The following is a 26,756-nucleotide window of genomic DNA, read 5'->3' as shown; positions in this document are numbered from 1 at the left end:
CACAGTATCTCTACCTTGCTGAGTGTTTCTAAAGGCCCTAAGCTAATTGACTAAAGAAGTTCTCTACATCTGATTTCTAGGAGTCTAGGAATTCTGAGTATAAACATCTTCACTATTCATGGTTACATATCATCAAGAAACAAGCTTACTTTCACCACTACTTTTTTTCTTTTTCTTTTTTTTTTGTTATTATTATTACACCTTAAGTTCTAGGGTACATATTTAATACATTTTCCAAAAGCCTGCTGGCAGCAGTGCATGCTTATGCTCAGGTGATTAGCTGGGCCCCAGAAGTTTAGAGAGCAGTGCAAATGAGGTTAAGGTGCCGGTTTGACTCCAGGGCAGGTAGGCAGCTTTGCATAAAGAACAACTCTTTGCATGAGGGGTAGCCTCAGGGGAGGTTCCCCAATCCCAGAAAGCGACCTCACAAATGACTACCCACAAACAGTTAATGAGAGGAACAAAGGCACAACAAAAACTCTGCACCTGGAAAAGTACTCAAAGTGACAGCATGGACACCTCACTTTTGATAATTAGCCACCTCATTAGATTTACAAAAAATAACAGAAGTGAGATGACCTGATCAACTAAGCTAGCAGAAGTCTAAGCCACTCTTCCTTGAAAAGCAGACAGCTGTATATGTACTTATTAACACCCTAATTTTCACATTCATTTCCAGAAAGAAGTTAGAAAAAGTATGTTCCTCATACTTCAAAGTGCTCTTTCTGTATAGAGAGACAATGCGTCTAGATGGGAAAAGAATGGGTTTACCTAGGCTTCACACTTACCTACCATCTCTTTGCGCATCTAACTTTCAAAAGTTATAGTTGGGAAAAGTGTAACTTCCTCTTCCTAAATCAAAAGCAAATCAAAGTCTGGGCACAGGGGCTCACACATGTAACCCCAGCACTTTAGGAGGGCAAGGTGGGAAGGTCACTTGAGCCCAGGAATTTGAGACCAGACTAAGCAACAAAGGGAGACCTTGTGCCTACAAAAAAATTTTAGGCCGGGCGCGGTGGCTCAAGCCTGTAATCCCAGCACTTTGGGAGGCCGAGACGGGCGAATCACGAGGTCAGGAGATCGAGACCATCCTGGCTAACACGGTGAAACCCTGTCTCTACTAAAAAATACAAAAACTAGCCGGGCGAGGTGGCGGGCGCCTGTAGTCCCAGCTACTCGGGAGGCTGAGGCAGGAGAATGGCGTAAACCCGGGAGGCGGAGCTTGCAGTGAGCTGAGATCCAGCCACTGCACTCCAGCCTGGACGACAGAGCCAGACTCCGTCTCAAAAAAAAAAAAAAAAAAAATTTTAAAAAGTAGCTACTGGTCCTAGCTACTTGGGAGGGTGAGGTGGGAGGATCAGTTGGGTCCAGGAGGTAAAGGTTGCAATGAGGTGTGATCACACCACTGCACTCCAGCCTGGGTGACACAATGAGGCCCTGCAGAGAAGAGGTGTGATCATGCCACTGCACTCCAGCCTCAGTGACACGTGACACAGCGAGGCCCTGCTGAGAAGGGAAAAGGGAAAGGAAGGCAAGTTTGCTCTAACACAACTGATATACCTGGGAACAATATGAGCACAACCTGAACTCTGCCTTTGCATATGCACAATTTCATCCACAAGGAAAACCTGGAAAACTACACCCAGCTGGACAGACCGACACACACACACATACACACACACCCCTGAAGCATCTACCAGCACTCAGTTCACCAAGTGGGTGCCACATACATCTGATGTTACAACTCTCAGTGCCATTTCAGATAACCCTCCTTCCACCTCTTCACAATAACTCAAGCTGCAACCCTGCTGATGCTCACTTCCGTGAGCAAACCACAGGTTTACTTTTTCAAAGTGCCATATTTACAGTATTCCTTAACTGTTTAATATGTGAATACCTGTGCTGTTTTCATTAGGTTCTTTTATTTTTGGTGATGAGTAATTAATACAGTATTTGAATGTTGCACACCTAACTCCAATTTTTTCATAACCTCTATGGCTTTTATTGAACAATCTGGTATAGTGTGGTAATTTTTTTTTCTTGTTTTTTGGAGACAGACTTTTGCTCATGTTGCCCAGGCTGGAGTGCAATGGCGCAATCACGGCTCACCACAACCTATGCCTCCCGGGTTCAAGCAGTTCTCCTGCCTCAGCCTCCTGAGTAGCTGGGATTACAGGTGTGCGCCACCATGCCTGGCTAATTTTGTATTTTTAGCAGAGATGGGGTTTCACCATGTTGGCCAGGCTGGTCTTGAACTTCTGACCTCAGATGATCCGCCCACCTTGGCCTCCCAAAGTGCTAGGATTACAGGCGTGAGCCACTGGGCCCGGCCAGTGTGGTAATTGTTAGAAATGCTTATGCCATGTTATAGCAGAACCATTTAATATAATCACCTTTGTAGAAAAGAATAAACTGTATGACATCAATGACATTCCCATTCCGTACATACAGATACCTTTCTAAAGGGTAGGGGTGGGAAAAGAAAACAACACATTGAGTTTCAATCTAATCATTTCCAACAACTCAGAAGCAAAGAAATACCCTGAGTTTTCATTATGTCTAATGCTTGCTTGTGGGAGCTTCCAAAGGGCTAGGAAAGCCTGACTCAGCCTAGAAAATGCCACACAAATTAACTACAGATTTAACTCCTTTACAGATGTAAAAGGCAAGCTGTGTCGCACAGCTGTGTATGAAGAAAGAAGGGAAATAATCACAGTAAATGTATATGGTTAATGTGACCAGGGCAGTCCAACTCTTTGGTCCTGCTCAACTGATTTGACCTATATCATAACAGACTCTCAATCATTGAAAGTTTACTCACTCTTGACAAACTAGAGACAAAATAACAATCTGGAGAAAAATAATCACTAAGTCCAAAGGGGTTTCTGCTGAGAAGAGTTTTACTTCTACTTTGTGTAATCCAATCAAAGAAAGCGAAAAACCAATTAGATACACTGTTGTAACATTTAATGAAATTTGAAATTCGTCTATTTAAATTTATTAATAGTAAAGGAATGAGATAAAATAGACTTGACATCAAATGGGCTAGAATTTCCCATGAAGTTTTCCACATTATTGGGTAAAGACAGCAGGTATGTTTTCTTTACAGCTTTCAAGAATCCCTTGCCAGAAATAATCTTATATTAAGACACTATGTTTCATTATAGTGGGGGGAAAAGAACTAGCCAGGAAAAGATCTTATAGCAAAAAGATTGTAAAAGATTATTCTAGCACAAACACAGAATTAAATTGCTGCCAACCTTTTTGTCACAGCCCAGCAATTCCTGAGGTGCAAAATTTTCAAATATCTGCGTGTATCAGAGGAAGCAAGTGAAAACATTTGTGATGAAAGGGTTATGAATAAATTACTGTAATTTCCTTTTATCAAGTTGATTTAATGGTTTAAAAACATTGTTCAACAGAACAAAGGTGGTAACATTTGTTAGATCCTAATTAAACATGATTCATTCTGGAATGTTTCTGATGACACAGCTTACATAAATAATCTACTGAGACGTCTACTCAAAATTCACAATGAAGAGTTGGTTTTTCACATATACAATACAACCTGAAACTATAGCTTCAATCTATGCAGATGGTTTTACTATTTTAATTATCCAACTAATTAATAATACCAAAATTAGATCGATGTTGTTTAATTTGTGGCTACTGAGGAATGTTACTATTCACAAATCACAAAATCTGTGCCAAAATAAGTCTTCAAAGGGATATTGTTGCCTCCTTTCCCTTGTAAGCTATGCAGTGGGCTTTGGTCAAAGCTGACATAAATAGCTAAAGAAATTCGGTGGCTCAAGCCTGTAATCCCAGCACTTTGGGAGGCCGAGACGGGCGGATCACGAGGTCAGGAGATTGAGACCACCCTGGCTAACACGGTGAAACCCCATCTCTACTAAAAAATACAAAAAACTAGCCGGGCGAGGTGGCGGGCGCCTCCGGTCCCAGCTACTCCAAAGGCTGAGGCAGGAGAATGGCGTAAACCCGGGAGGCGGAGCTTTGCAGTGAGCTGAGATCCGGCCACTGCACTCCAGCCTGGGCGACAGAGCCAGACTCAGTCTCAAAAAAAAAAAAAAAAAGAAAAAAGAAATTAGCAACACAGTCTCAGAAGACAAGGCCAGAGGAGCCAAAAGAACACAGGTGCTACACACCTAGGCAGTCGTTGTCTGCTCCCAGAGCACCTGACTTCAGCAGCCACAGCACCTGCTCCTCAAGCACAGTGGGGCCTTCGAGGGAGCACAGCCTGGAAGGTTTACCCTTCACAGAGCTGCTTGTTCTTGGACTTCTGGCTCTACATTCTGAGGGTTCAAATGAAGGATGGGACAATGGGAAAGCTTAAATCCTCTAGGAACATCACTGCGATCAACAGCTTCAACCCTCCTCTACCACGTACCAGTTCACTGGAGTCGCTACCACTAAGTTTCCTTCTTTATCCGCCCATCTCTATTCCAGTGGAGCCCCGTGATTAAGGGAGGGATTCCAGTGGAGCCCCGTGATTAAGGGATGGCAAAGAGGAAGGGGACATGTGTTTTGTTTTGTTTTTTTTTTTTTAAACAGAAAAACACTCATTTAGATAACTGGTTTAGTAAGACATCTGAACAAATATGAAACCCAACTACGTAAAAGCTTTAAAAATCCAGGTTATGAATTAACCTAAATCTGTGCTTATGTTCCATTCTGTTTAGAGGAAGGGGAATGGAATCCCTTTCACCTTTATATTTTTCATGACAAGTCCACGGTCATATCAAAAATTACTTTTGTCTTTAACACAGTTGAAATTATTAAATGTTATCTAGACCTGACCAAATCCTATTTCCTTAATGTTATATTCAGGACAGTGAAAAAAATACTGTTTTCTTTTAGCAAAGTCTGACTTTTAAGGCTCGGTTTTTTCCTGATTAAATAAACTGACCCTGCTTTTGAGGTTAAAAAATCACTTTTGTTCATGGGGTCCCATTATACTTTACTATTAAGTTTACTTTTATATGTTTGAAATTTTCCAGCCGGGCTCGGTGGCTCATGCCTATAATACCAGCTACTCGGGAGGCTGAGGTGGGCAGATCACCTGAAGTCAGGAGTTCAAGACCAGCCTGGCCAACATGGTGAAACCCTGTCTCTAGTAAAAACTACAAAAATTAGCCAGGCGTGGTGGCATACACCTGTAATTCCAGCTACTCGGGAGGCTGAGGCGGGGAATCGCTTGAACCCAGGAAGTAGAGGTTGCAGTGAGCTGAGATGATGGCACTGCACTCTAGCCTAGGGGACAAAGCAAAACTCCATCTCAAAAAAAAAAAAGAAAAAAAAAAGAAAATTTCCATAATAAAATGCAATTCTTAAGGAAAAAATTGTTTTGAACGTCAAGCCAACCCAAAAAGTAGCTCTTACCTAAAGTGAATTTTCCCTAGTGCCAAATGAAATGCAAATAAACCCCAATCTTCTAATTCACACAAATCTTAGGATTTCTAATACTTTAAACCAGAATGAAAAGGTCAGGTATGCCAAATTAACAACGGAAGAGAAAATTAATCCCACACCAAAGCCAAAACATTGAACTTCCTCCCACTCTCACATTCAGACACACACAAGCATGAACCACACAATGAAGGATTCTAGTTGCCCCAACCAGACACCAATTGATGTGGGGTAGTAGCCTAGCTTTTTATTTTTTAAATCTCAGCAATAGAGGCAAGGTTATTTCCACCTTCCATCCAACAGTATGGAGCGCAAGACTAGCTGTTTATTAATAACACGTTTACTCTCCACACTAACCACATGGTTTTCCAATTTCACAAAGTAAATACTTCCTCATCCCTCTTTAGAAAAGATGAAACAATTTATCGTAGCCTAAGCAAAAACCACCTCTCAAAGCAAAGACTGGTGAGCAGATTCAAGACATAAAGGTATAGCTTTTCTCATAAATTTGAAACCAACAAGAAAGCCATTAACCTAAATATTTTTCTAATCAAAAATCAGAAATGATGCTAATAGCAACATATAAGAATTACTATATCTACCCCAGTTAGAATGTACTGGGGTAGATGACAATGACAATCAGTACTGATTGCCTTCTTATGTTTATCAACTTTTTCATCTAGATTTCAGGTTTCAGTACGAGACAAACCATTAATACATTCATGATTAGCCATTTCAGAGCATTATTGTATACATACTGTATAAGACACAAAGTGCTTAATTGTAACTTAAAAGATTAAAACCCATTTTGAATCCTAAATGGGCAAAAAAAACCTCCCACTAGTCATCTGCCCACAAACCAGGCCCCATGTAACCATCAAGCATCTGACTGCATCGGACATGATTAATCTGAAACTGTGCTATGAATCATACAGTAGTCCTCCCTTATCTTCAAGGGATACTTTCTGGAATTCCCCAGTGGGTGCTTGAAATTGCAGGTAGTACCAAATCTAAATACATTGTTTTCCTATACATACACACCTATGGTAAAGTTTAACTTATAAATTAGGCACAGTAAAAGATGAACAACAATGTAAAAGGAAAATAAACTTGGGGACCCCAAACTCACTAAGTCAAAGAGAAAAGTCAAGGTAGGAACGGCATCACGCAAACCTACCTCCCTCACAATCTGCCCAACAGGTAATTCCTTGTGGACCTCAAGATCCTTACCCTACAGCGATTTGCTGAATTTCGCCCTGACAATGTAAATTGACAGCTTATCTTCACAGATATGGGACAAAGCACAGAACTCAAAGTCATTCCTCTGCTCACCTGAGACAAATGCATAATCTGATTGCTTCCTCTGCCCTGTTAAGTATATTTTATCTTACGTAAAAATGCAGAATCTCTGAGCTATAGATGAATGCATAAGGGACTATTCCTCCGCCGCCCCCCACCCTCACCCACCACATGTGAACAGCTAACAAAGACTCAAAAGAATGCAACCATTTGCCTCTTATCGACCCACACCTTCTAGAAATTTCTTCCCCTTTAAATACTGAAGCCCTCAAAATCATCTTTGGAGAAAGGCACAGACCTTGGGCCTGGGTGCATGCCCTTAACCTTGGTAAAATCAACTTCTAAATAGATTGAGACCTGTCTCAGATACTTTTTGGTTTGCAACAAATATAATAATAAAATGGTTTTACAATTTGGTTTACAACAACAATAACAAAATGGAACAATTATAACAATAATAAAAGTAATTAAGTAAAATTAATTTTTCTGAGAGAGTCTCACTCTGTTGCCCAGGCTGGAGTGATCACAGCTCACTGCTGCCTCAAACTCCCAGGCTCATGCGATCCCAAGTAGCTGGGGCTACAGGCATGTACCACCACACCTGGCTAATTGTTATTTGTATTTTTGTAGAAGCAAGTTTCCCCCCAGGTTGCCTACGCTGGTCTCAAACTCCTGGACTTAAGTGATCCTCCAGCCTCGGCCTCCAAAAATGCTGGGATTACAGGCATAAGCCACTACACCTGGCCATAATATTAAAATTTAAAATTATTACAAGTAATAAAAGTAAAATAAGGGTCACTTGAACACAAGCACTGTGACACCATGATGACGATGTGATAATCCAGACAACTACTAAATGTGTATACAGCATGGATATGCAGGACAAAGGAATAACTCACATCCCAGGCAAGACAAAGGGGGACAGAGCAGGATGGTGAAAGATTTCATCACGCCACTCAGAATGGTGCGCAATTTAAAATTTGTGAATTCTTTCTGGAATTTTCCATTTAATATTTTCAGACCTCAGTGAAACCGCAGAAAGCAAAACTCTGGATAAGGAGGTGACTACTGTATTCACTATTATTCCTGGCAATTAAGGAATGTTAACTCCAACTGAGAACACCAGATGAATTGGCCCTCAATTAAACACATCTGTCCAGAAATATAAAATTACCCAAAACTGAAAATTTACTAAAGTGAAGCCATGCTCCTTAGAAGACTTAAAAAATAACAGCGATACACTGTCTGCTTTGTTCATCACTGTACCCTTCAAGTCTAGCACACTGTAGGGGTGTTACAAAAAGAATAATGAATTTAGCTATAAGACAATAGCAAAATCAGGCAAATTTTCTCTTTTATCACAGGCACCAGAACATAAAAGTTTTCTAAGTACCCACCCCACCTTTAATCACCATTTTTATCACTCACGTTTAGATAAATACATTTGCAGTTCAGCTGATATCAGAAAAAAATATGTATCAAATTGCCTAATTTTACTAAGTCAGAGCTGTGGGAGGGAGTCCAGCAGCTTTTACATGTTAGATTTTTCTATTTCCTCATTTGTCAGCATCTGACATCATTTTCTGATGTTATAAAGGATAATAGAAAAAAAAATCCTGTGCGCACATCACACCCCTCCTAGTCACCCAGGGACCATCTTGGCAGCCTGTTTCTCTTCACCACCTGCTACCCTGTGCCTGTGTTGTGGACGAGGAAGGCACGGGGAAACAGAATGTTCTGGTGAATAAAGCATTACTAATTTTCAAAGAGTCAGAAGGCAAACACAAACAAACAAACAAAAAAAACACCCACAATACCAAACTCAAAGTCATGCCTCAGGGTCTTTATGGTAACTACTTAATACTAAACACCAAAACATAAATGATGCTGGTTAATGGAAATTTGGGGCTAAGAAAATACCAAACACGCTGGGCATGGTGGCTCATGCCTGTAATCCCTGCACTTTGGGAAGCCGAGGCAGGTGGATCACCAGAAATCTGGTGTTCAAGACTGGCCTGACCAAAATGGTGAAACCCTATCTCTACCAAAAATAAAAACATTAGCTGGGCGTGGTTGCATGCACCTGTAACCCCAGCTATTCAGGAGGCTGAGACAGGAGAATCACTTGAACCTGGGAGGCAGAGGCTACAGTGAGCTGAGATCACGCCACTGCACTACAGCCTGGGTGACAGTAAGATTCTGCCTTTAAAAAAAAAAAAAAAAAAAGAGAGCGAGAGAAAGAAAATACCAAACAAAATTTACTTTTCCCTATCTTCGAAATTATCATGTCTTTTCATTCCTATATGACAAAAAATAAATCTTGTGTCACCTGCTGAATCTGAATCTAAATATATAAATAAAAATAATAATAAATAAAGACAACAGCCTCAAACTTAAACATGTTAGGGCAAAAGAAACAAAAAAAAAACCATGACTCCTGCTTTCTCAAAAATCACATCAGTAGCTTATTAAGACCTTCATGGGCAGAAAAAAGAATGGGCACACTGTAGGGAGCAAAAGGTAAGTGGTAATATTTACAAAGTAGTGCATTTTAAAAGCATAAACAAAAGAAAAAATAGGTAAATTGGGCCTCATTAAAAATTTGTGTGCATCAAAGGACACTATCAAAAGTGAAAAGACAATGCACAGAATAGAAAATGTTTATAAATCATGTATCTGATAAAGGTTTAATATTACTCAGAATCCGTAAAGAGCTCCTAACAGGCCAGGCATGGCAGCTCATGCCTGTAATCCCAGCACTCTGTGAGGCTGAGGTGGGAGGATGGCTTCAGCCCAGGAGTTTGAGACCGGCCTGGGCAACATAGGGCGATCCCATCTCTACAAATAATTTAAAAATCAGCTGGGCTTGTTGGCACGCACTGGTGGTCTCAGCTGCTTGGGAGGCTGAGCCTGGGAGGTTGAGGCTGCAGTGAGCCATGGTCGAGCCACTGCACTCCAGTGCGAGCCACAGAGAGATCCTGTCTCAAAAACAAAAACAAAACTCCTAACAACTCAACAACAAAAAGACGCCCAATTTAAGAATGAACAAAGGACCTGAATCACCATTTCTCCAAATGAAATATGCAAATGGTCATTCCTCATTAAAGAAATGCACATCAAAACCATTATGACTCATTTAAGGAAAAAAAACCACACACACACATTCATGAAACACCATTTCACAACTGCCGGAGTGTCTATGAAAACAAACAAACAAACAAACAAACAAAAAACATAAAAATGACAAATGTTGTGAGAGTTATTGCTTAACAAGAACAGTTTCTGTTTAGGGTGCTAAAATATTTTGGAAATAAGAAATGTTGAAAAATAAGGCTGAGGCCAGACATGATGTCTCATGCCTATAATCCTAGCTAGTTGGGAAGCTGAGGCAGGAGGATCACTTGAGTCTGGGATGTCCGGATCACACCATTACACTCCAGCCAAGGAGGGAGGCCAAGGCAAGAGGATTGCTTGAGTTCAGGAGTTCGAGACCAGCCTAGGCAACACAGGGAGACCCTGTCTCTAGTATGAAGAAAAAAAAAAGCATTATAACATTTTTAAAAAGAAAAACAACTAAAAATTAAACACCCAGCCAGGCACGGTGGCTCACACCTGTAATCCTGGCATTTTGGGAGGCCAAGGCAGGCAGATCACCTGAGGTCCGGAGTTTGAGACCAGTTCTGGCCAACATGGTGAAACCCCGTCTCTACTAAAACTACAAAAATTAGCCGGGCGTGGTGGTGTGTGCCTGTAGTCCCACCTACTTGGGAGGCTGAGGCACAAGAATCGTTTGAACCCAGGAGGTGGAGGTTGCAGTGAGCTGTGATCGTGCCACGGCACTCCAGCATGGGCAACAGAGCGGGAGTCCATCTCAAGAAAACGAAAAACAAAACAAACAAACAAACAAAAAAAACTAAAAAATAGTGATTACTGGCCAGGCGCAGTGGCTCATGCCTGTAATCTCAGCACTTTGGGAGGCCGAGGTGGGTGGATCACCTGAGGTCAGGAGTTCGAGACCAGTCTGGGGAACATGGCAAAGCCCCATCTCTACTAAAATAAATAAATAAATACCCAAAAAAAAAAAAATAGCCAGGTGTCGTGGTACTCGCCTGTAATCCCAGCTACTCAGGAGGCTGAGGCAGGAGTATCACATGAACTCAGGAAGCAGGGGTTGCAGTGAGCCCTGATTGCACCACTGCACTCCAGCCTGGGCGACTGAGTGAGACTCCATCTCAGAAAAAAAAAAAAAATACAGATTCAAAATAACTGTATCATGAATCCTAAAACCAGTCTACTATCATTTTTGGTCTATCTGGTTTGACTTCCTTAGGTTGGCAATTCTGTCATTTTTCTGAACAGGAATAAAACATTTTTTTCCTTTTTCAATTACATAAGCGAGACACAACACAGTATTTAGGAAAACACTATCTTATGACCTTCACCAGCCAAGTCTACCAATCAGCAAATATATACATCCTGATCATGAATACAATTTAGGCTTGGTTCCTGAAAGTAGAACTTAAAATGGGATAATGAGCAGCTCTGTGAGGAAAAAATAACCCTGTCTCTCCATCTTTCCAAGCTTATGATTGTTCAACAAGGAGAATTAAGAAGAAGGTTTAAATGCCGATTATCCATACTTTTAGGACTACTTGGGAAGGGGTGGAAAAAGTTACCTCTCTACTGATATTTAAATATCCTATAACTTTTTAAGAAAAATAATAAACAGTTGTGCTCACCAGCATACCCTGGATCCACTGACATGTAAAAACATGACACTGCTATCTTACAACCTACTCTTTCCGTTATCCAATACTCCACAATATTTTTCATCTTCATAATTAGGCCACTAACCGCCTAAGAGAACTGTTCATAATTGATGACAGTAACGAAGGTGCCTCAGAAACAACGACCAGGTTCGCTTCTGGCTGCTGCAAAGTACCTGGATAGCTCCGTCACCTGCAAAGGCACAGGAACGATACCCAGGGTCTAATAATTGCTTACTCAAACTAACAAAAGGAGAGGGAAAAAAAGGAGGAATTGGAGACGGGGCAGCACTCTAAATTATTTAACGTGATTCCCATGCTTGGGAAGACACTGAATTCATGCAACCAGCAGGGGCCTGAATGCTCCTCAGTATAAAAGGCACCATAAGAAAAGAATTAGGGGATCCAAACGCAATATTCATTTTCATTTAACACCTAACTACCTAGAGGATTGAGGTAATGAGTCTGGGGCTCTATGTCACACTTAAAAGCTGAAGTGTGAAGCCAGAGGAAAGGACTGGCTTAGCAGATCAAAATGTAAAAGGATTAGCCCACAGGACAAAAAATGGTACAAAAAAAGGAAAAAATGGTCTTAACATCCCAAAGGTATTTCCAAAAATTCTTTTTGATTTTCTTTCCTCTGACCAAGACAGCACAAATTTCCCCCCTCTTCCTTAGTGACAATGATTTCAAAGATAGATTTCCGTGTAGAGACACCAAGTCTGGAGTTCCCAGGCTTATGTCCAAAAGTAATGGCACTGCACATCGGGGACCTTGCCATTCACCCCAAAGACTGAAACTATAAAGTCTGAAGATTATACACAAGCATGTCACCATTCTCACCACAGCACTCTGGGGAGGAGATGAAGTCAACGGGAAATCAGAACTTTAAAAGACAGTGTCTTTACTTGACAAAATTATTCCTTCTTTACTTCAAAGGTTCAATTCACACATGCTCAGAATCATGAAACTTTAGATCTGAAAGGGACCCTAGAATCTGCACAATAGTCCAGTCTCCTCAGTTCACAGAAAACAGGAATAAAAATTCATACCTAGTTATTGGTAAAGTCAGACAGGAGCCCAAACCTAACTCTCAGTTTAATACGAGCATGAGACCAAGAGAGTACCTCCTACAGTTATAAATAAGAATCATATGGCCGGGCACAGTGGCTCACGCCTGTGATCCCAGCACTTTGGAAGGCCAAGGCAGATGGATCACCTGAGGTCAGGAGTTAAGAGACCAGCCTGGCCAACATGGTAAAACCCCATCTCTACTAAAAATACAAAAAAAAAAAAAAAAAAAAAAAATTAGCTGGGCATGGTGGCAGGCGCCTGTAATCCCAGCTACTTGGGAGGCTGAAGCAGGAGAGTTGCTTGAAACCAGGAGGCGGAGGTTGCAGTGAGCCAAGAGAGCACCACTGCACTCTCTAGCCTTGGCAACAAGAGCGAGTGAAACTCCATCTCAAAAGAAAAAAAAAATCATAAACATAAGGACCTTTGTGTCAAGCTCTGTGCTAAGCCCCTTCACGTGCATATTCTACTTAATTCTCACAAGTACCCTGAGAAAGGTAGTATCCTCTATTTCAAAACAAAATAAATCTGCCACTCCGAGCTGATCTGAACCTAGACCTCTTTTCAACCGTATTGTATGTGCTTCAAGAATATCTTAATAATTCTCAATTTTGGGCAAGTTAATGACTCAACTTGACTTATATGATCATCTATAAAATGAGAGATGTAGCCAGCCGCGGTGGCTCATGCCAGTAATCCTAGCACTTTGGGAGGCTGAGGCGGGCAGATCACCTAAGATCAGGAGTTCAAGAGCAGCCTGACCAACATGGAGAAACCCCGTCTCTACTAAAAATATAAAATTAGCCAGGCGTGGTGGTGCATGCCTGTAATCCCAGCTACTAGGGGGGCTGAGGCAGGAGAATCGCTTGAACCTGGGAGGTGGAGGTTGCGGTGAGCCGAGATCGCGCCATTGCACTCCAGTCTGGGCAACAAGAGCGAAACTCCATCTCAAAAATAAATAAAGAAATAAAATAAATAAAATGAGAGATGTAGTCAAAAGTTTAGAATTCAAAGATCTCCCATAACCGATAACATGACACTCAAATGCTGGGTACCTGGGTAGCTCCAGGATTTTAAGTGGATCCTAAAATCCCGTTAATTTTTCCTCACAATTTTCTACAAAACATAGCTCGTGTGTAAAGGCAAGCATACCTTTATTGACTACTACCAGAAAGTGAAGAACAGCTGCCCTTTTCCCGACAGTGCACACAGGCCTGCCTCCTCTTCAGCCCACACCCAACCTGCTTGCTTACGATTATCTGTTATCTTGGCCAATGGTAACCTCCCTTTTTCTCTCTTTTTTTGACAGGCCTTAGCAGCATTACATTGCTCACTTATGTGCTAAGGTCTTTCTTTGCCTTATGTGATTAGATGTGCCCAACATACTTCCAAGATCTAAAAAGCAGCAAAATTTAGGGAAGCAAGAAGTCAGCTGCATTCCGGCCTTCTGCTGCTTTGGAATTTCTACTCTCTCAGAGAGCTCTAAAGAGGCATGGCAACACAGAGCCCCTCTCTCCTGGTGATTATGCAGGGTTCCCACAGGCCTATTCAGCTGGGGTGGGGGGAGTCGATGCTGGAACAGAATTATCTGCCGGCTCTAGGTATCCTGGAACAGTAATTAATACTGTTTGAATGGCTGAGACTATCCAAAACCAACATATTTCTACTACTAAAGAAAATTTCAACTCCAAACCCAAGACCTGGCTTCCAATATAGCAAAAACTCCACAAAGAGAACATAAAACATCACCAAAGTCCCGGTCAAAAGTGGTGCTGTTTAATTCTATAACATCAAACTGTTCTCCAAATATGGCTTTCTCCTAAGAAGAATGGACAACACTATACTCTAATATGTGCACAAGAGTGCATGTGGCTTAGGAGGGGAAAAAAGGTGTCCTTAACAGGATAAGGCTCTTCAATTTTCTAAAATGAAGTAACCCACATTTCCCCATATGTATTTTGTTCTAAAAATCTCAGAAACTGAGTGTGCTGAAGGATTCAGAGGGCTTTTTCATGTTAGGAAAAATAAAGGTTATTTTCAGACTATACTTGACTGGGGGAAATCTGAAATTTTCCTGTGGTTATTAGGAAAAGTTGTATTTGATTATATAAAACATGTATCTTCTCTAAAATCCTTTTTGTTTGTTTGGAGACAGGTTCTCACTCTGGGTACCCAGACTGAATGCAGTGGTGCAATCATGGCTCATCGCAGCCTCGGCCTCCCAGGCTCAGGTGATCTTCCCACCTCAGCCTCCCGAGTAGCTGGGATTACAGGCATGTACCACATCCAACTAATTTTTTGTATTTTTAGTAGAGATGGGATTTCACTATGTTGCCTAGGATCATCTTGAAGTCCGGGACACAAGGAATCCACCCATATTGGCTTCCCAGAGTGCTGGGATTACAAGCATGAGCCACCTTGTCCAGCCCTTTTTTTTTTTTTTTTTTTGGTCTAAAATCTTAGGAATGGCTGGGCGTGGTGGCTCACAATTGTAATCCCAGCACTTTGGGAGGCCGAGGTGGGCATATCATCTGAGGTCAGGAGTTCGAGACCAGTCTGCCTGGTCAACATGGCAAAACCCCGTCTCTACTAAAAATACAAAAAAAATTAGCTGGGCATGGTGGTGGGTGCCTATAATCCCATCTACTTGGGAGGCTGAGGCAGGAGGATCGCTTGAAGCAGGAGGCGGAGGTTGCAGTTAGCCAAGATCACGCCACTGCACTCCAGTCTGGGTGACAGAGCGAGACTTTGTCTCAAAAAATAAAAAAATAAAAATAAAAATAAATTAAAATCTTAGGACCAATGTTTATATAGAATGTAAATGAATTATCAACTTTTTATATATAAAAGCATCTTACTAGCTTTATTGAGGTATGATTTCTTAAAAATTCACTAAAAGATTGACTAAGATGCAATTCTAGCTTTTCAAATGGCTTTGGGTTTTTTTGAAAGTATCAGGTCATTGAAATCAAGTGACTTGCTCACGGTCATTTGGTCGAAAGAGGTAAGATTAGAATTACTGGCTCCTGCCTTCCAAAAGCCAGCCATAAATCAAACTTCTCTTGGAACTAAGTAGGCCAAAAATGTGAAAATCATTCCCCATCTTCTTTCTTCAGTAATCAAGGAAAGAGAAAAATTAGTTTAAATGTAGAACAGAATTTCAATTAATAAAATGTCATCGGCCAGGCACGGTGGCTCACGTCTGTAATTGGAGCACTATGGGAGGCCGAGGCGGGCGGATCACGAGGTCAGGAGTTCGAGTCCAGCCTGACCAACATGGTGAAACCCCGTCTCTACTAAAAATACAAAAATTAGCTAGGTGTGGTGGCGGGCACCTATAATCCCAGCAACTCAGGAGGCTGAGGCAGAAGAATTGCTTGAACCCAGGAGGTAGAGGTTGCAGTGAGCTGAGATTGCGCCACTGCACTCTAGCCTGGACAACAGAGCGAGACTCCATCTAAAAAAAAAGAAAGTCATCAATGCATAAACAATTACCCCTAACCATGCAGAGGCACCTCTCTTGAAACTGGTAACTGTTTTAACAATTTGCTAAGGTCAGTAATCTCTACACAACCTTGCCATATGATGGTACCATAAACTTATTAAGATTTTAAATCAGCACTTCATATGTATATTTATAAATAGCTCGCTTCTGTTATCTTTTGAAAGACCTGATCGGACTGGAGTATGGAAGTACTCTGAGCTCTCAGATTTTTTTTAAGTTAGCGAGTCATAAATAAGTTCAAAAGTTTTCTGCAGAACTCTGAAGGCAACAGGGATATTTCAACATTGCAAATAAAACAAGTGATTAAATAAATGAAAATCATAAAGGCTACGGGGTAGAAGGCTGAAGAGAAGGGACGTCACATTTTTCTGCAACATTATTACCTTGCTCTTTATCAAATCTACCACTTTCTCTCTTTCACTCTCTCACTTTCCGTCCCAACCTTCTTTTAAATTGCCGACAAAACACTACTTCCAAAATTAACAATACAAACACAACTCCCGGCCAGGCACGGTGGCTCACGCCTGTAATCCTTGCACTTTAGGAGACTGAGGTGGGTGAATCACCTGAGGTCAGGAGTTTGAGACAAGCCTGGCCAACATGGTAAAACCCCATCTCTACTAAAAATACAAATATTGGCCGGTGGTGGCAAGCGCCTATAATCCCAGCTACTCGGGAGGCTGAAGCAGGAGAATCGCCTGAACCTGGAGGGCAGAGGTTGCAGTGAGCCGAAATCACGCCACTTCACTCCAGCCTGGGCAAAAGAGCGAAACTCCGTCTTAAAAGAAAAAAAAAAAAATCCCAATGAAGCCATACTTTTAAAACATTAAATGGATCAAATGGGATTATTATGGCTGAGGGCACTTTATATTTTTTGCAAACACACTATTAATAGTCTTGTTTAGTAATTTTCCACATATCCAATTTTCTAGGTGAGATGGTACCCCATTTCACAGATGACTCTCAAGTCCAAGAAAAGTTTCCTTTGCTCTTAGAATACGGGTCACCCATATTAAGTGGCATGAGATCCCAAAAATACTAAGTTAATGGTTAGGCTAAAATTTTGGCTGGGTTGCAGTATATATGGACAATTCAAAACATTTATAGCTACATGATTTTTCTTATTTCAAATTCAAGTCTACTATTTCTGAATATAATTGTAATATATTCTTGGAGTGAAGATATCTAGCCCTTGAGCACAACGTAGCCACAGGGTATACAAAGCAAATCAAAAGCAAGCACTGGAAAAAGTTAAACTTAGAAGGAAATACAAGTCCAACACTTTCCACTGTGCCAGAAAGCAGAATTGTCATTGGGAAATTTAGTAAAGTGAACTACATGAAACTGCTGATAGGCAACTCTTTTTGTCCTGCAAAAAACAGAAATTTCATATGGCTCAACCTAATGTTATTTTTATTTTTATTTTTTGAGACAGAGTCTCACTCTATTGCCCAGACAGGAATGCATTGGTGCAATCTCGGCTTATAGCAACCTCTGCCACCTGGGTTCAAGCGATTCTCCTGCCTCAGCCTCCTGAGTAGCTGGGATTACAGGCACCTGCCACCACACCCAGCTAATTTTTGTATTTTTAGTAGTGACGGGGTTTCACCATCTTGGACAGGCTGGTCTTGAACTCCTGACCTCACGATCCACCCACCTCAGCCTCCCAAAGTGCTGGGATTACAGGCGTGAGCCACTGCGCCCAGCCAACCTAATATTATTTTCTAAGCGCATTTTAATAACTGTTTAAATAAGGTCTTCATATCCCAAGGAACACAAACCAACCTTTTATTTCCCCAGATTGCCTTAACCTTGAAAAAATGTGCCACCCCACTGTCCAAAGCTAGACATTCGAAAAATTTAATTTCAACAGAGCTTGTACGTCATAGTGAGATCCTGTCTCTACAAAAAAAACTTTTAAAAGTTAGCCAGGCAGGGTGGCATGTACCTGTAGTCCCACCTACTCAGGAGGCTGAGGCAGGAGGATCACTTGTGCCCAGGAGATCAAGGCTGCAGCTAGCTAGGAGCATCACTGCACTCCAGCCTGGGCAACAGAGCGAGACACTGTATCCAAAAAAAAAAAAATCATTAGTAGGAAGGGCAAACAGCTAAATGTAACTACTCCACATCCTTTTTTTATTGTTCCCCTTTCCCACGAACAAAATTTCCATCCTAAGTAGAATTCCCCTTCAGAAGGCTTACATTCAAAGAGATACAGCACTAGTGAAAATGTAACTGTTCTGCCTCTTTTTCAGCTATCAGTGATACAGGATTCTAGGCACGGCAGTAGCTCATCGCTTTACACAGGGGTTCCACTGACCTAAAAATCTACTGTTGAGGAATCTTAATTAAATTGATAAGTTCCATTTCTGTTGGAGAATCTGGCTTCTAACCTTTCTATCAAAAGGGTGATTACCATCCCAGTAGATACAGTATTCCATTTAGATATAGTTGATTTATGGACTCAGACCAGAAGTACCTGTCACTTTCACAAAAGGAGAAAAAAAGGCTTACGGCTCTAAGACTGCCTCTAGGTCCAAATCCCATCTTTTCACACCCATTTTTATTAAAGTCTAATAGCCAACATGCTAATGAACTCTTTTCTCAGTTAATTCCACTAATTAGTTATCTGCTCCTGTTCTGCCAGAATCGCAACCCTTTTACAATCTACTCATCAAATCCATCAGGCCACATATTATACCTTCCTAGAGGGACACTTTTCCCTATGACACTTTGTAAACAGGGCAATCTGATGCTGCCTGTTCTATCTTTCCAGATCTAGTTGATAGTTCAAAACATCAACATTAACCACAAGTAAAATATGCTTTACAAAATAATCAGGAGACGATCTCCTGCTCTATCTGGAAATTTCTCTATTCAGCTAGTTCTGTGTTGACAGGTCAACAGAGAATAGCACTAGTTATTGCTACAATCCTAAAAGGCATTTCCCTAAACTAAACCATCAACCCTTTCCTAAAATCCATATAATCCAACATGTTTCTAGCAGAATTTACTCTTCCTGCCCCTGCCCCAACAGCATCTTCTGATCATTTTTCACCATAAACTGAGGTTTCCTCATAGTGATGCCAAGTCAGGCAAACACATTCCTTAAGCCTTCCACCTAACTCCCTTCTTCCTGGAAGTTACATGTAATAGCTGCATTTACTTATTTTTAAAACTCTTCAAGCATCAGGTACAGTGGTGAGTGCTTTTAAAGAACATGTATCTACTTCCATCCTTAACACCGTATGAGACTGGGCTGCATATTCCCATTTTACAGAGGAGAAAAGCTAAGGCTTAGTAACCTGCCCAAGGTCATACAGGGCAGAGATTGGAATGCAAGTCTGACCTCTGTGTCCTCCACTCTTAACCATCATGCTGTCTTTCCTTCTGATCTCTTCCTGTCCTAAATGGTGCCCTGTGGTCTTATAAAAGACTATGCTTGGGGCGGGCGGGGGAGGGGTGGCAGGGTCAGTTTCTCCAGAGACTGCCTTTCCTTTAAAGGATAAGACTTTGAAAAGAAGGAGTACCCATTACATCTTTCCTCCATGCTCCCCCTTCTCACCTGGTACCATTTCCCAAAGGCCCCAGCCATATCCCCTTCTCTAGGGCCAATTTAAACTTTCCCTTTGTCCCCAGAGCAGGCACTATGCAATACTGAAGAACCACTATCTACCCGCAAGGCTAGGAGAGGGCAGAAGTGGAAGAAAGGAGAACACAGACAGCACCCCTTCCCCAGGTCTTCAGTTGAGAAAGCAGCTGTGGCTGAAAGGCTGAGGGGCTGGGGGCAAAGGTTACAAGGATGTGCCCTTGTGGATACGCGAGGTGGGCGCAGGAGGAGATGGGGAAGAGGCATGGGACGCTCAGGGGGTTAGCAGGAGACTGAATGGGGGTGGACCTCTGTAAGGAGAAGGGGGGTGCCACCGGACAGGCAAAGAGATCAGGCCACTGAAGAAGTGAACGTGAGTTACGGAGGACCTGGAGGTGGATGTAATGGGGGAAGTGGTGGAAAAAAGGGGAGGGAGGGGGCTCACGGGAGCAGGAAACGATGGAGTCACGGGGAGTGGGGGAGGACGGATGGGAGCCAGAAGGTGGGGCGGCCTGAGACCCGGGCACATGGGCTTGGCAAGGAGCGGGCGCGCCGCGGGGGCTTGGGGTGCGGGGAATGCCGGGAATGGGGGTTCCAGGAGACCCCGGGGACGGGAAAGGGAAGCGGGAGTTCTCGAGCAGCGGAGCAGGACGTGGGAGTTCCAGCGAGGCAAGAGCGGGAAGGGGGTCCCGGAGCAAGGGGCGGGCGTGAAGGCACCGTCCGGTTCGCGAGGGCGGCGTTATGAGGGGCGGGGTGGGCCGGAGGCTGGCGCGGGAGAGGAGTCCCGGGAGCCTGCTGGGGTGCGGAGGGCAGGAATGTCCTGGGGTCCCCGAGAGCCAGGCCAGGACTCCGGAGTCCGGAGGACCAGGCTGGAGGCCGCCTCCTGGCCGGGGCCCCCAGGAGGGGCGGGGATTCCCCGGGTCCCTCAAGGCCAGAGCGGCAGCCGACGGGGTCCCAAACCCCCTTCCTACCTATGCCGGGCGCCACATAGACGAAGTAGAGCAGCGAGGACGAGAGAGAAAAGAAGAAGAGCGCGGCGAGCAGCGAGCGGCGCGGCAGCCGCAGCAGCCCCCGGCGGGCGCGCATGCTGCAGCCGGGCGGCCGCTCGAGAGCCGGGCTGGGCCTGCTCCCGCCGCTCCCCGTCCGCCGCCTCCTGGGCCGCCGCCGCCACCGCCTGGGCCTCGGCCACCGCCTCCCGGGCCTCGCGGGCCGCCACTCGCCGCCGCCGCCTCGCCGCTCCCAGCCGCCGGCCGCCGCGGGCCGGGCCACATGAAGCGGGTGGGGGCCAGAGCGGCCCTGAGCGGGCGCAGCGGCGGGGGCGGGGCGGGGCGCACGCGCGGGAGGCGGGGCCAGCGCCGCCGGGCACCGTCGCAAAAGACCCGCGCGCTTGCGGTCGCTGCCGACCCTCGCCCGGCCCCCACGGCAGCCTGCATGGAATATCGCCAAATGGCGACAGCCCCTCTCCCAGTGCGGCCACCGCCCAGGCTTACGGGGAACGTCTCCCAAGTGCTCCGCGCTCGCTCGCCCCCATCTCGGGGGCCAAGGGACCATCTACAAAGTCTGACTCGTTTCGTTGCCCACTGCAGCAGATGAGTGGGGATTGAAAGGCTTGGGGATTCGGCCTGGTATACACCCTCATTCATTCATTCATTTATTCAATTCACCATTTACTTATTGAATGCCAGATACAGTTGTTGGCGCTGGGCATGCTACAGAGGAAAAAACGATAAAAATCTGTCTTCTTGAAACTTAAATTATGTGAGAGGTAAAAGAAACAAATCAACTAGTAATATCAGGTACTGGTAACACATATGAATACGATAAAACAGGAGGATGTATTGCAGGCAGGCTGGAGTGGTCAAGAAAGGCCTCACTGAGCAGTGACATGAGCTGAGACATAAAAGGGTGAGAAAGCGCCAGCTTTTTAGAATAACCTGGGGAAAAAGCAGTCATACCAGGGGGAACAGCAGGTGCAAAGGCCCTGAGGTAGGAAAAGGGCTGATCTGCCCCCGAGTTGAATCCAAGGCCAACATGAATAAAATTCAGTGAAGTAGTGGGGGAAGTAGGGATGAACTTGGAGCTCTAGTTGGGGTCCACATCCTACTGTATCAGAAATAGCATAGTGATAACAATTGTCGATGTCTCTAGACTTCTGCTGAGAAACATGGACTTTACTAATGCAATGAAATTCCCCCACTAGTCTTGAGATGTGTGTTGTTATTATTGCTATTGTACAAGTGAGGAAACTGAGGTTTCTGGATGGAAAGGCAATTCACCCAAGCCTTGCATCAAGGGCTCAAATCAAAACTAGCCTGTCTCCCATGTCAGGCCCTTGACCTCTAGGTTGTAACTGTCTCAGCAGTCTGTGTGGCCTCTAATTCTTATCCTGCAGACAAATCGGTATCCTATCCCCATCACCTGGGTGTGGGACCATATCCAAAAAAATGCTTTCAGATCAGCATCAGCTCAAAGGACCTCAGAAGGCAATGAACAGTCCTAGAAATTTATGGCAAGAAGCAGTAGCTTCAAGGAGCTGGACTGGAGAGGCCAGTGTCCCCGGTGTAGACATATCTGAAACTAGAGTACTATCTTGGAATGCTGGAAGCAGTAGGGAGGGGAGAGGACTTTGCAGAGATTCTGTGAGAATCAAAAATAATCCTGATTTATATTCCTAAAGTGATTTCTACTTTTTACAGTGTTTCTTTGATCCTTTGAGTGGGGCGTCTAGAGCCACACTGCCCAGGTTCTCTGACTCCCGGCTTTTCCATTGTTAGCTGTGTGACTTGTGTTAGAGTTAACACAAGTTAAACTCTCTGTGCCTCGGTAAAATGGAGGAGGTTATTAGCAACCTCATCAGGTTGTTGTGAGAATTTAAGTGATACACGCAAAGTGCACATAGTAAATGCGCTTAGCTGTCACCTAATTCAATACCCCTGGGGAATGGTATGGTGGAAGAGAAGAGGCTTAAACAACAAAAAAGGAAAGCAGAGAATTTTGACTCAGACAGATGTGAGTTCAAATCTCGGCTTGGCCTCTCCTGGCTGTGTGACTCTGGAAAGTCACTTACGTCTCTGAGCTTCTCTATTCATCACCTGTGAACCAGACCCAGTGCTGCCCACCGCACAGGGATGTGATGTGGATTAGATGAAATAGTGCAGGTAAGGCCCTGGACCAGAAATCCCAGACTAGCCAGAATCATCTAACTTACAAATACTTTGTTGGCCCACACAATGGCCCCTCCCAACCCTCATATCTATGAAACATTTTCAAACATATAGAAAAGTTGAAAGAATAGTGGAAGCATCATCCACACACTCCCCACCTGGATTTGATCATTCTTATCATTTTTCCACATGTATGTATCTATATTCATATGTCGAAAATTTTTATTTTTTGCTAAATATTAAAGGTAGACCGGGCAATTATGCCTGTAATCCCAGCACATTGGGAGGCAAAGGCGGACGGATTGCTTGAGCTCAGGAGTTTGAGACCAGTCTGGCCAACATGGCAAAACCCCATTTCCACAAAAAATACAAAATAATTAGCTGGGCGTGATGGCGTGTGCCTATAGTCCCAGCTACTTGAGAGGCTGAGGTGGGAGGATCTCTTAAATCCAGGAGGTGGAGGTTGCAGTGAGCCAAGATAGTGCCACTACACTCCAGCCTGGGAGACTGAGCGACACCCTGACTCAAAAAACAATAAACAAAGTAAGTTGCTGCCTTACTGATATTTCATGCCTTAATACTTCAGTAGCAAATCCTAAGGAAAATTACATTATCCTTCAGAACCACAGAAATATTAAGAGAATTAACAATTATACCATAACATTCTGTAATACCCAGTCTATTCTGGACAGAGAAAGAGAAACCTTCCTACATCTAAACTGTGTACCAATGATCAATCTCTACTTCTGACCTATCTAAAATAATAAGGCATCAAAATAAATTGGTTATGTTTTAGGCCAGGTACAGTGAGTGGCTCACACCTGTAATCCCACCACTTTGAGAGGCTGAGGCAGGCAGATCACTTGAGGTCAGGAGTTTGAGACCAGCCTGGCCAACATCATGAAACCCCATCTCTACTAAAAAATACAAAAATTAGCTGGGCGTGGTGGTATGTGCCTGTATTCCCAGCTACTCGGGAGGCTGCGGCAGGAGGATTGCTTGAACCTGGGAGGGAGAGGCAGAGGTTGCAGTGAGCCGAGATTGTGCCATTGCACACCAGCCTGTTGTCCAGCCTGGACAACAGAGTGAGACTCCATCTCAAAAAAAAAAAAGCAAAATACAAAACTTTTGCACAAAAATTAGGCACAAGAATTGCTTGAACCCTGGAGGTGGAGGTTGCAATGAGCTGAGATCACACCACTGCACTCCAGCCTGGGCAACAGAGCAAGACTCCATCTCAAAAATAAATAAATAAACAAACTGGTTATGGGTTTTTTTGTTTGTTGTTTTTGTTTTTCAGATAGAGTTTCGCTCTTGTTGCCCAGGCTGGAGTGTAATGGCACAATCTTCACTCACAGCAACCTTCACCTCCCAGGTTCAAGCGATTCTCCTGCCTCAGCCTCCCAAGTAGCTGGGATTACAGGCGAGCACCACCACGCCCAGCTAATTTTGCATTTTTAGTAGAGACAGGGTTTCACCATGTTGGTCAGGCTGGTCTCGAACTCCCAACCTCAGGTGATCCGCCTGTCTTGACCTCCCAAAGTGCTGGGATTACAGGCGTGAGCCACCAAGTCCAGCCGTTTATGTTTTTAGATGGAAGAAAAAGAAAGATGTTAGGTGATCTAGGCATCCCTACCTCAAACTCCTTCCTCCACACCCCTTTTTCATCTCCAAGTTAGGTTTCCAACTCACTAAAGCATGCATTCATTATGTATTCATTTAACTATTCAGTTCCTCAGACAAACTCACTGTATTCTAATCTCTGCTCAAATGTTACCTTCTCAAAAAGACCTTTCCTCTAAAGTAGCTTTCCTCTCCCCATCCCAGCACTCTCTATCCATATCCTTCCTCAGCCTGATTTTTCTCCATAGCACTTTTTATCCCCCTGACATTCTACTATACATGTACGGATTTACTTGTTCATTTTCATCTCCCAGATCAGAACATAAACTTCACAAGAGCAGAGATTTGGTTTCACTCTCTGCTGTATCCTTGCACCTAGCGCAGGGCTCAGCAGCCAGTGGGCGCTGAATAATTGTTGAAGGATGACAGGTGTGCAGTGAGTGTGTGCTGGGCATGGCAGATGCAAAGATGACTAAGACATTCTTGCAGCCTAGTGACATATGACCGACAGGAAAGTGACTAACTGGGGGACACTGTCATAAGGGCAGGACTTAGCATGGCTGGCAGTAGGGAAAGGTGTCCTGTGAGATTCTAGATGGTCTTTGAAGGGACATTGAGACAGGTTTGCTCAAGGGGCAGTGAGAAGAGGCCTGCCTGGTTGGAGCAGTTAGTCCTGCCAAGGAAAAGAAAGAGGTGAGGGGTGAGGCTGGAGGAGTGAGGCCTGATCCTGTGGCTCAACATGGGCCCTGAAATCAGACAGATCTAGCCACCAGTCTTCCTTCCTCCCTGCCCTCACTCTGTCATCTTGGCAAGTCACTTCGCCTCTCGGAGACTCCATTTCAGCATCTGTAAAATGGAGATCAGACAGTTCCTTCCCCTAGGATTGTGCACAGATTACAAATAGTATCTCTATAAAGTGCCTGATATGTAGGAAGTGCTCAATCCATGGGAGCACTTAACTGTTCTTAACTTTTTCCTGTGAGCCATACAGAGCCCTTGAATGTTTTAGCACAGGGGAGTGGCCTAAAGAAAGGGAGGTCCTTGGTGAAATCTCAGGAGAGCATAAGTGGGGCCTCTTGTGCCTGTCAGCACCCAATTGCAGGCTGACTGAAATCAAACACATAAAGAAAACAATACGGCAGGGCGTAGTGGCTCAAGCCTGTAACCCCAGCACTTTGGAAGGCCAAGATGGGCAGATCACCTGAAGTCAAGAGTTCGAGACCAGCCTGGCCAACATGGTGAAACCCCATGTCTACTAAAAATACAAAAATTAGCCAGGCATGGTGGCGGGCACCTGTAATTCCAGCTACTCAGGAGGCTGAGACAGAGAATTGCTTGAATCTGGGAGGCAGAGGTTGCAGTGAGCCGAGATCGTGCCACCGCACTCCAGCATGGACAACAAAGAGCAAAACTCCATCCTGAGAAAAAAAATAAAAATAAAAAAGAGCCAGGGTATCCTTCCCCCTACTTTTCCTTCTATCAAATAACCATCAATGTTCTTCAGAGCAGCTGCCCACCAACTGAGTTCTAGAATGAGGAGGAGATGCTCCCAACTCCATTTGGCCAATAATGACATGTAGCATGAGCAATAAATAAAGCCTCTGAGATATAGGGTTTTTTTTTTTTTTTTAGACAAATCTTGCTCTGTTGCCCAGGCTGGAGTACAGTGGCATGATCTCGGCTCATCGCAACCTCTGCCTCCTGGGTTCAAGTGATTTTCCTGCCTCAGACTCCCAAGTAGCTGGGACTACAGGCGTGTACCACCATGCTCAACTAATTATTGTATTTTTAGTAGAGACAGGGTTTCACCATCTTGACCATGCTGGTCTCCAACTCCTGACCTCGAGTGATCCGCCCGCCTCGGCCACCCAAAGTGCTGGGATTACAGGCATAAGCCACCGCACCAGGCCAGGGGCTATTTTTAATACAGAAAACCTGGCCTATCCTTACTTATCATAAATATACTCTTCTGCAACTTGCTTTCTCCTGACATTATTTTTATATTTCCATAATGATACATGTAGCTCAAGTTTATTCATTTTCACTGCTGTGTAATATTTCATCATATAACTTGGCCTCACCTTTTAAAATCCTTTTTCCTAATGATGTCTATTTAAGTTTGTTCCAATTTTTTCCTCATACTGGTCCATAAATCCTTAGCCACAATTCAAATTGTAGGAAACCTAAAAATGGAAGGCTTTTTATAATTTATTTAGCAGCAAGATCTGACCTGATTTGAACTTCTTTAGTGGCAAAACCTGACCTGAATAGACAGAAAGCTATTTATAATCGTTATGCCACTTAATGTGAAT

At 43.7% G+C, this 26,756-nt stretch overlaps 1 protein-coding gene across 1 annotated transcript in view; it reads right to left on the bottom strand.

The window, feature by feature from the left end:
• LOC105470699 (beta-1,4-galactosyltransferase 5) overlaps positions 1–20,929 on the bottom strand; it is an 86,610-nt gene extending 65,681 nt beyond the window's left edge. Inside the window, exon 1 of the mRNA XM_011722893.2 lies at positions 20,629–20,929. Coding sequence (XP_011721195.2) covers positions 20,629–20,743 — 115 coding nt within the window. The 5' untranslated portion in view covers positions 20,744–20,929. The remainder of the gene's footprint in view (positions 1–20,628) is intronic.
• Between the last annotated feature and the right edge of the window lie 5,827 nt (positions 20,930–26,756).

Source organism: Macaca nemestrina, chromosome 15 (genome assembly GCF_043159975.1).
Source record: "Macaca nemestrina isolate mMacNem1 chromosome 15, mMacNem.hap1, whole genome shotgun sequence".
Classification (NCBI taxonomy): Eukaryota; Metazoa; Chordata; class Mammalia; order Primates; family Cercopithecidae; genus Macaca; species Macaca nemestrina.
The sequence above is the reverse complement of the archived record's forward strand: the minus strand, read 5'-3'. Positions and strand labels throughout refer to the sequence as shown.